The sequence below is a fragment of the Salmo trutta genome, chromosome 32 (assembly GCF_901001165.1).
Source record: "Salmo trutta chromosome 32, fSalTru1.1, whole genome shotgun sequence".
In the NCBI taxonomy this organism is placed as follows: domain Eukaryota; kingdom Metazoa; phylum Chordata; class Actinopteri; order Salmoniformes; family Salmonidae; genus Salmo; species Salmo trutta.
Window position 1 is genome coordinate 21,839,627 of NC_042988.1, and position 10,810 is coordinate 21,850,436.

The following is a 10,810-nucleotide window of genomic DNA, read 5'->3' on the forward strand; positions in this document are numbered from 1 at the left end:
ATCTAGCGCCATCTCCTGTCAATGGAAACGCATTGTCACAAACCCTAACGTTTGCCTGAGTAAAGGTCGAGGAGAGAAGTTTATTTTGTGATGTGATGTAGGTCATTCTTATACAGGGGGATTAAACATTCAATATCTTAGATGTTGATCTTGTTTGAGTAATTAAAATGTCTAAAACCTGTATGAATTCAAAAAATCTGTGGCCTATGCACATTTATTTTGTGTGTCTATGTCCTTAGGTGGCTGTTTACTAAACTCATATGCATCAGGTTTAGTTTCCCAATAATTCACTTTTTGTTACAGTTTATCTTGTTTGAGTTGATGATTGATGATAGCAATAAAGACTGTAGTTGTGCTGAGGTTTGTTGGGTATTCCCCAGCTTTGTCCAGCTGTGACTCTGCCAAATTCATTGGTGTCTAATCTCTGTCCCTTCCCTATTTCCCAGACAGACCTCAACTCATCTCCCTGTCAGCATTACTGTGATTGGCTGCTCGCTATTCTGACCTCTGACTTCTCCTCACGGTGGGCAGAGGAGGAGGGCCGGGGGCTGGTTCAGAGTCTGACATGAACAATCAGGTCTGGTCAGAACTCCAACCCTACAGGGCCCAACAATGGGCTGTGGATTTTGCGGTTGAGTGTCAAAAAGGGCCGACTGGTACTAAGAGGAAAGTATTCAGAGAACTGGCCCTGATCCTATCTTCCATCACTCTCTCTCTCTCGCTCTCACTCTCTCTTTGTCAGACTGGAGTGATCTCGCTGATTGGTCTGTTGTTTTTTCCTTGTCTGCCCTCCCCAAACTTGGTAGAGAGTGCTAGGTACACAAGAGTTTTGCCCTTGGTGTAGGCTACATGTATGGTAAAATTTCTAATCTGTGATTGATTCATTTTTGTAGTCATTTTTACCATATGACGGCAACAAGTTATGACGATGGAGGATTATACAATTGTAACTGGTTATGATTGAATGAATCAGTGCCACAGCAATAGGGTATTGGAACTTGGATGTACCCTTTGGACATCCAGGAGGGTGTGCGTCTGTGAAGGAATGTACTTTTGTTAATAAGACAGAAAAGAAAAAAAAGAGAAACAAAAAGGTTTGGCCCCTTGGACACTCTATTAGTGTGGCTGAGTGGTTTCCTGAGACTCTTGACAAAAGCAACTGTAAAGCAATAAAAAGGCTTCCTCATCTCTTGAGTTCTGTCCCCACTTGAGAGCTGGATGTCTGCTTTTTGTTTATAATTTTTTTGACAACTGTCACTCAGAACTGGTTCAAACACTCCAAAATGTCTTATCTTCAATCCCAATGCCACTCAGAGTTTACTCTCTGCTCCTCATTGCCGTTCTCTGCAAAGTTTAGGATGAACAATTCATGTACAATTTTTTGGGACAAAAAAAACCCTGATTTTTTATTTCCAGAGTTCACTTCCAAAAGTTGTCACAAAGCCCCATTGTCTGCAAGGTATTGGGTTAAATACCCTACTCAAATGAATATAAATATATATTGTATTATTATTCCAACTCAATCTGCTTGAACATTTAGATAATGTCTATTTATGCTGCATGTCAAAACCGCTCCATTCAACACATTTAGTACATTTCCATTTAAACTCATCTGATGGGATAAAGATCAAGCTGATTTGTAAAAAATAAATAAAATACAAAAATCCTATCAGTCCTTCCAACTCTCTTTTGGGACACTAGACTGGATTTACTTGCGTGACGAACAAACCTGAGTGAGACTGATTAAAAATGAAGCACTATAGCAACAACCAAGCCAATAGAAGAACGGGAAGCTGTTTACAAGGGGTGTACCGTTTCTATGGTTGCCGGACAAACCTCCTGCACCAGGTATTAAACTGCCCCCGGAGAGATCCTTAGCCGCTGCCACGGTTATAAAGACCTGCTTATGAGACGTTGAATTGAACAAGCGCGCATCAGAGCGCCAAAGACATCTTGAGGTATTTTTTCATACATTTTCAACAGGTGCAAATCCTCAAGGTTAAAGTGAGATTAATAATTTATCAATTGGCCATTTGGATTGTAAGGTATTTTCTCAGCATTATATCAGATCAAGGTAAGTTTGTCATGTTTTTACATTATTTTTATTAAAAAAATTCAAACATATTAGAATGAAGTAGGTTATCATTAAATTGTAGCAAATTATTATTGATATCTTGCCATAAAAATATAAAGTTGTTCATTGTAACTATTGAAAGGTTTTGTTGTAAAGTTAAATTACTAGCTAGCTATAAGCATCTTCATATTTTTTTCTAATAATTGAAACACTTAAATTAAATAATCTCAAATGTTATTTGATTTGGCACAATTCATCAATTTGTCTAGAGTCAATAGCTTACTCTATTTGATCACGTTTTGAGTCGTTTATCATAAATTCACTCGACATATATGAGTTTATAACAGTGACTTTGTCTCAGCCTTTTTGTGGAGAGTCCCGTTTTATGGCTATAAGCTAGTATGTGTAGATAGGTAGGCTAGACGGCGCTCCTAACACTTTTCACAAAAGTTCTATGACCTCCAGATAGTCAACATCGGAACGAGTGAGAATAAACATAGCAGGTCTTTCGCACATCATTTCATTAAAAAATATATTTACTCTGGGATTACAAACCCATGCACTCCTTTTGTTAAGCAGTTTCTAATCAAATATCAACATTTGAAAGATCTCAACTACATGCAGCTATTGTTCCTACAATTTGTTTTCCTACAAGTCACTGAATAGAACGTGACAATTACCACAGAGAGCAACTATTTCAATTTACCCCTTGACATGCCTCAAAGGGCTCTGTTTTCAAATAGGGCTATCATTGTCCTTTTCAGCTTTGTTCATGTCAGGTGTATATTTTCTCCTTGTCAGGCTGTTGTCTGGTGGTATAGGGGGGAGCTTTAGCCATCAGAGCGGAGGGAGGACCATGCTGTCTCTAAGCTGTGCAGACCCCTGGCCCGAGGGCTCGGTGGGGCTGGAGGAGGAAGTGGTGACTGCTGCTGCTCATTCTGAGGAGCTGGACCTGGACGACAGCTCAGCCTCAGCAGGCTCCAGCAGCACTGGGGGCTCTGACAACCTGGATGACAGCCTGACCAGCCTGCAGTGGCTGCAGGAGTTTTCTATTCTCAATGCCAATGGGCCTCAACAGGCTCCTCTCTCTACTCACCACCAGCCTCACTTCTTCGGCCATCAGCAGCTGGGCTCCGAGGCTCCCGCTTCCCCTCTGGCTGGGGACCCTGCATCCATAGGGATGCCCCTCACCCCAGGCAAGCCCACAGCAGCAGCCTATTGTAGGATGCAGTCCCTGTCAGCCCTCCCTAGCCTGGTGGCCCATGGTCACTGCCCTGATGAGGTGGACTACAAGACAAACCCTCATATCAAACCACCTTACTCCTACGCCACACTCATCTGTATGGCCATGCAGGCCAGCAAGAAGACCAAGATCACCCTCTCCTGCATTTACAAGTGGATCACTGACAACTTCTGCTACTTCCGCCATGCTGACCCCACCTGGCAGGTAAATGTTGCTAAAGTCACAAACATACACACACACACACACACACACACACACACACACACACACACACACACTTGAAAATGGCTCTAATAGGATGCTTCAGACTAGGTCCTGTGAGAGGCTCTCAGTCAAGTTCGTAACTTGACTATGTCTTGAGCAGCCAGATAGTGAGAGACAGAGAGAGAGAGAGTCCTCTTCAGCATCTGCCACAGAGGGCTCTGTGTGTTTTGGAGTGGGGCCAAGATGCAGCTGGGCAAAAAAACTCTGTTTTTCTTTAACAGGAACGAGTAAGAGCACAGTTCTTTCCAAAGTCTGTATATTGAGAGCTCTGGGCCGTCTGCCACACTCTGAACAAGCATTAGCTGCTATGGTTTATGGGAATTAAGGGCTCTCATGGTACAAAGATGGCAGCAAATACTCCCGTAACTTACAAAGATTGTAGCAAATACTGCCTTGGACTTCCCCTTACTTGGCAGTGGCCATCTTGCTTCAGAAGACTTCATCCCCCCCACAACACACATTTTAGTGTGTGTGTGTGTGTGTTTTTAAACCCATTACATTATTTTTCAGAAATAGCTCCCAGGTTTTCTGCTTGAGCAACGAGAGGCAATGGGGGAGTATGGGGAAGGGCAGTATGGCATCAAAAGTGCAGATTCCCCATCAAAGGGAAGAAATTCTCTGAAAAAAGTTTAATTTGCTGGATAAATGATTAATTAAGTCGTTAGCCGTACTTCCCAGTTCCAGAAGTGAAACTAATTTCCTGAGCATTCTGTTATTGTAAGCCAGTGCATGGGGCAGATAATATTTAACAAAGGTCAGCAGGTCACTCATTTATTTAGACTAGCTGGGGGGGAGGTGGGGGGGGGCAGTGTTGAGCTCCTGGTAAGGCTGAATGCAAGGGTACACAAGCTAATATATTTGATGGAGCAGGACTGAATGTGTACTGCCATGTCAATCCTGTCCCCCTCATGCCCTATTTCAGAACTCCATCCGGCACAACCTGTCTCTGAACAAGTGTTTCATCAAGGTTCCAAGGCAGAAGGACGAGCCAGGGAAGGGGGGCTTCTGGAAGATCGATCCCCAGTACGCAGAGCGCCTCCTCAATGGGGCCTACAAGAAGAGGCGGATGCCCCCTGTCCAGATCAACCCTGCCCTGCAGAACAGGCTTAGGGCCAACCCCCAGCCCCTGCCCAGGGGCCTCTGTAACCCCACAGGCAGCCAGAGTGGGCTATGTGTCAATCCAGAGACTCAGCAGCTCCTCAGAGAGTTTGAAGAGGCCACTGGAGCCGACCAGAACTGGGACCCCTGTCTGGCCGAAGGCACCATGCTGGGGGCATGGCCCATGAGAAAGGGAGGCCCTGGACACAAGAGGAAACAGCCACTGGGCTCCAGGACTGCCATGGTCAAAGTCCCCCGGCGCTCCAGCTCTCCTTTGCTGTCTGTGGAGGAGCATAGGGAACTGGGCTCCCTGAAGGGGAACTTTGACTGGGACGCCCTCCTGGATTCTGCACTGAGCGGGGAGCTGAGTCTGGACGGAGGGGGTCCACTGAGCCCCATACCCCAGGAGGAGGACCTGATGGTGCGGGGCACCCACATCTTCCCCTTGGAGGCCCCCGCGGGGACAGCAGACAGCAGCCACGTGCTGGCGGAGACCCAGAGGAGCAGCGGAGCAGACTTTGAGGAGACGTTCCTGGCCACAGCATTCCTGCAGAGCCCCTGGCCAGAGGAAGAGGAGCAGGGATCTACCAACTTCCTGTGCAGCTCCACAGTCAACCTGGAGCAGCTCTTTGACCTGGGAGACTCCCTCGGAGGGGACCTCAGCAGTAAGATAGAGTATCTTCTCTAAAGACATGTTCTCCAATTCTTTGGCCTCCAAGACTCTATGACTATTCTGTGATGATGACACTACTAGATTATTGTTTAAAAAGAGAGGCACCAGATGAACTAAATTGACCTTTTACACGTACATGTTTTTAAGATTTCTAGATGATGTTTTTTGAAATTGGTACAATAATGGATGACATCATTAATGCCTACAGAGCAAAAAATGCCACAATGAACTGCAGTATTCCAAATGATTACTGGACAAAAACTATATCAAACCTACTGTTGGGACCATGACATTGGATAATAGACATTATCAATAAGACTTCGCTCACAAAGAGAAACAAAATGTTCCTGTCTGAGGACAGGAAAACCACCAATATGTCTTTGTTTACATTCTGAGTATATATGTGGTATTGAATGGATTGCAGGTTGACATGGATAGAGGAATTGTCATCCAGGCACAAGGCGAGCAACAGAACATTGGAATCGACATTTTAGAAATGTACATTTATTTTGCATTAGATGAAATTACAAAGTAAGACTTTACAGTGACTGTACTCTTTGAAGGTTATGGACAGTTTCGAGATGCAAGGCCAATAGCTAATGATGAGATGAGGTGTTGTACCTGACAGTGATGCAACGTTTTAGCTGCTTAAGAATAGGTGGTTTAACATGCTGAATATTTTATAAAGGTTGAGATGAATCCACTTCACAGGGAATACTATTATTTGTTGTGAAGATCTCTTATTATTGTTTAGGAATTAAAATGATCACAATGCTGATGCATACTAAAATCCCAGAGGTTATGGAATGTATGCATCAGACTCAGGAATTTCGGTCCTGTACTGAATTTTCTACTGAAATGCTGAATGATCTGACTTAACGATCTGTGGATGCATTTGGATAAAATTCTGAAACTAGTGTCTATTTAATATCAGTATACAATATCTGTAACTGAAGTGAAAGAAATACTATGATGATCAATGAAGAGATATTTGCCAAATTACTACTAATTAGAATAGTTTTTAGACTTATAAAATAGTTTTATGTGTGGGGTTTTCTATAATGACTACTTTCTGAATGCATTCTTTGAATAATGACCTTTTCACTTTAACTAAATGTATGCAGAACAATTTAAAACAGGTTGTTTTTAGCAAGCTTAGGATTGTCATATTATCAGCAGAGTGTACATTTATATTTAATAATCATTAATTCAACAAATTTCAGTGAGTTAACCAGTTACAGAGAGCAGTAGAGGACAGATCTGGATGTCGTAAAGACAAGTTAATTCCAATGCAGAATAGCTCAAGGCAAGCTTCTCCTTTGCAAAGGTTTCAGTGGCTTGTCAATGAATACCTGACCTTCAGGTTAGATGTGCAAAGAACAACACTTGGGACCAGAAGACCGGCAGTGTTAGAGGCTGGGTTTTCACCAATGAAAGCTGATGGAGGCCTATTGGTCAACAGAAGGACACAATGCAAAAATGATGACATAAACAAGCAGGAATTACATGAACAAATGTTGAGTTATGAGATACTCGCTTGTTTTGTTTCAAGTCTATCTTTACCAGGAAATTGCTTTGTCTTTCCTCTGGTCTTACTAAACCAAATCACACGGTTTCAAGACATGAGTGAGTCTTAAAGGTTGACTTATGGCACAAAAAATGGTAAATTTTCAAACATAAATGGGGTGTACCTTTGGTGGTTCGTCGAAGTGTCATTCTGGTCATGCATGCCGCGACCGACGTAGACAGTTTGTTAGCTAAGATAGCCACTTTAGCTAGCCAGTAACTCCTCCAGTGTGTTGACGTCATTTCACAGGATTTGTGTTTGGAAAGAAGCTGTAGAGATCGGTAAGAAATGGCCCTTCTGTAGCCAAATATCTTATTCATAAATTGTGGTTGGTTTTTTAAGCATTAAATGACCTAGTATGATGGTGCGTTGATCAGTTATACAGTTTAAAGCCGCTATTTTTGTGTTTTTGCCCAAAGTCGACCTTTAACATGTATATTAAAATGTGCTACTAGTCGTTATCTTGCAGAATAACTACTCCTGGTTTATTAGTGTTGTAAATCCATCATGAAGTGTGAAAGTGCAATCAATGTACAGTGAGTGATACTTGGTCTATTTTACATTACATTGAAGGGTAGTAATGCAGTTTACTTAGTCAGACCCTGTTCATGGTTTATTGTGTGGTAAGGTATGGATACATTCTGATGGAAGGAAACTCCTCCTTTAAAAGTGAATTAACTACTACGATATTTTGTCAGTTATGTATTAGCTCTTCCAAAACACTTGTCATCCAAGTTGACCCTATTGGCATCATACCTCAAGATTGTTTTTTATGGAGATATGCATTCATGTGTGCATTCATACTTTATTTTTCAGTTTTTCCTTGACAATAAAAAAAACCTTCAAACTTGAATGAGTTTACATGAGTTTTTGTACATCTGGGTGCGGTGCTTTGAAGATTTCTATCTGTCTTTCCGTCTTTTTCTCTCTGTCTCTATTTTCTCTCTGTACATTCCTGATTCCACACCATTAGTGTGTCTTCTGTGTGTGTGTCGGTGTGATTTACGCTTGCCTTTTCCTGCTCATCTCTTTTCGGGGGTGACTGTGCTCAGGCAGTGGATTGGGGTCTTTCTCTGGCTTTTGTCTGTTCAGTCAGACACTTGTCCCCCCCAGGGCTCTGCTCTGTGCTCCTCTCACTGGGTCTGTGTGGGGTCTAACAGGAACAAGTGTCCCACGCCTCCATATATCACTATCCTGTCTGTTCTGGACCACACGTCTCTCTCTACTTCCGAGGATTAGCTAAGTAACACGTTCAGGGAACTATATGAATATTTCCCTGTGGCGTTTTCAAATGAAGCCCGGTGTATAGCTAGCATGTCATGGTGTCAAAGACTGGGACTGTCTTTACCACACAAATGCCTCATAAGGTAATCAGGAAAAAGTTGGAGCACACAGGTGAGAAATCCTATACCTCTGTATGGTAGACTGGACACCCAACCCTCCACGGGAAGGGTATGGTTCTCCATCTCCATCCGTGGTGCTCTCTGCTTGGGAAAGGAGAGCTGACAGTCTGAGTTAGCCTTCTCCCCCAGCCCAGCTCCACAGAGGCCCCCTGGACAGCAGTTATTACATGGTACAGTTGCCTGTCCAGGTGGAGTGCAGGGTTCATAATTATAATGTGGCAGGCTGGTTAGATGAGAGGCTGTTGGTAACATGATGCAGCCATTCTTCCCCAACCCTGCTGATGGCTGCAGGTAAGGAGAGCTCCCTGGTGAAACGCTAACCCTCCCCGCCACTCGCTCGCTTGTCCCAACCCAGGAACGCTCCAAACTGAAAGTGCAAAAAGGCAACAACAGGAAAATGTGAATACCCAGTTATACATTATTCTGTCAAGGGACAGCAAAGTCAGACTTAGAGGTGTAAAGAGATACAAGTGCAAAGCTTCCATTTGTTTTATGTGATAAGCAAAAATGTAGTGAAAAACAAGTAGGAAAAGGAGAAGATATTTTTTTGAAATAAAAAAGAAACATTCAGCTAGTTTTCACAAGAGGACCTGACCCAGGAGGTCCATATCAGCCACTAGAATGAGGGCACCAGGGCATTGCCTTCACAATGTATTTCTCCCCGTTGCCCCCACAACTCCATTGGTATTCAACCAGGCTGTGTACTGCAAAGGAGGGAGTGAGCCGCTGATGGCTTGGGCAGCTCTACTCGTGAGTTTAGCTTATCCATCGGCTCCAGAAAAGAGGGAAAAGTGTTAAGAAGAGAGGGGGAATACATCTTTTTTATCACACGGTCAATGAAAGGCTGGTCTCCGGGGTAACTGCTGGTGCCATTGTTATGTAGACTGGAGGGAGAATGGGAGAGTGTATGTTACTGGTCCCTGCAAGGCCCAGGGAGGGGTTGATTAGGGTTGTGGACGGATGGCGTGGAAAGAGAGAGAGGTGGACAGCCCGCTCAGATTTATCATAGTGGCGGTGTAAGTCTTTGTAAAAGTGCACTTACCTTACTAAAGCGAACCTCTACTCACACCCCCCTTCTGGGTGGGGAGGGGGTGGATTCACAGGGTCTGCCTTAAAACACTGCACTGTCTTGTTCGTTTTCCCCCTTTTATACCCTGCCAGGGTATACTATGTATTGGAATAAGCCTCTTATGTTGTTCAGTCAAGTGAATGTCCTAGATAGTGCTCTGAATGGCCAATCATATGGGTAAAATAGATGCACTGTGCCATACACAGCCCTGACAAGATAAGTGGATCACTACAGACCACTTTATTTTGTACCGTATGTTGCTAGTTTTTCATCTCTGTTCAGTGGGTGTGTGGAGGCGGAAGTAAAAATGTGCCTTATCACATTTTCACTATGGTGCCTGAAAAAGGTTACCACACACCATAAAACACATCAGAAAAGCCCTTAAGTTTTATGGTGTGCTTTTGTGTTGATTTTACTATGCTCTGAAACAACCTCTAGAAACACGTTTCAGTACAGGTTCACTGCTGTGAAATGATACAAAATACTGGTAAAAGAGGAATATGTCAAAGGTCAAATAGAATCAAAGTCAATATTAGGCTGATGCCATATGTGTTTGATATGTTGAGGTCAGGCGAATGCTGTGGACCATTGTGAGAGGGATGTGTGGTGGTGAGTGTATATTTGGTGTGACAGTGTGTGTTTGTGTTCTCCTCTGCTGCAGCAGTGTGGGTCGATGTCTCTTTGTCAGTGAGACACAGGCAGAGGGGTAATCTGACATCCATCAGCGGCTTAGTGAGCAATACACACAGTGTGTAACCACAGGGAAACAATACCCAGGGAAACAGTGGGAGGGCCCAGCATTCATTACACAAGGCTGGGGAAGATCTTTTGTAGGTGTTGAAGAAGACAGAATGAGACAGCAAATGATTGCAGTGACAAGGACATTTCTGGGGTTTTGCAGTAAACTTGAACTTTTTCCCCTATTGCTGAGAGAGGATGTTCCTAAGGGAGTTATCTTTCATAGAGGTTACTATTAGAGAGATAGAAAACCAGCCAGTCAGTTTAAGGGTGCCACGCTTTGCTGTTTGGAAGAGGGAACCAGTCGGATGTACTAAAATTAATTTGGGGGAAATAATAGGTGGCTCAAAGTGTATTTGTATTTATTATGGATCCTCATTAACTGTTGCCATGGCAGCAGCTACGCTTCCTGGGGTCCAGCAAAATTAAGGCAGTTATATATAATTTTCAAAACATTACATTACATTTCACAACGGATTTCACAACATATTAAGTGTGTGCCCTCAGGCCACTACTCTACTACCACATATCTACAACACAAAATCCATGTGTACGTGTGTGTACAGTGTGTATGTTATTTTATTTATTTATTTATTTCACCTTTATTTAACCAGGTAGGCAAGTTGAGAACAAGTTCTCATTTACAATTGCGACCTGGCCAAGATAAAGCAAAGCAGTTCG

The 10,810-nt window shown here is 43.2% G+C and overlaps 1 protein-coding gene across 2 annotated transcripts; it reads left to right on the plus strand.

Moving 5' to 3' along the window:
• Nucleotides 1-1,806: 1,806 nt before the first annotated feature.
• Nucleotides 1,807-7,845, plus strand: LOC115171421 (forkhead box protein J1-A). 2 transcript variants are annotated; one of them, XM_029728220.1, is made up of 3 exons: nucleotides 1,807-2,074; nucleotides 2,876-3,521; nucleotides 4,504-7,845. In XM_029728220.1, the coding sequence occupies exons 2-3, from the start codon at nucleotides 2,931-2,933 to the stop codon at nucleotides 5,365-5,367; spliced, it is 1,455 nt and encodes a 484-aa protein (XP_029584080.1). In that variant the 5' UTR covers nucleotides 1,807-2,074; nucleotides 2,876-2,930; the 3' UTR covers nucleotides 5,368-7,845. The 2 variants fall into 2 exon arrangements, with proteins under 2 accessions (XP_029584080.1, XP_029584081.1); XM_029728221.1 differs by having other exon boundaries at nucleotides 1,807-1,958.
• Nucleotides 7,846-10,810: the final 2,965 nt, after the last annotated feature.

Excerpts from the sequence above, each read along its gene's own strand:
- LOC115171421 (XM_029728220.1), top strand. The coding sequence starts at position 2,931 with ATGCTGTCTCTAAGCTGTGCAGACCCCTGGCCCGAGGGCTCGGTGGGG. Across the intron at positions 3,522-4,503 it reads ATGCTGACCCCACCTGGCAG|AACTCCATCCGGCACAACCT; the intron begins GTAAATGTTGCT and ends GCCCTATTTCAG.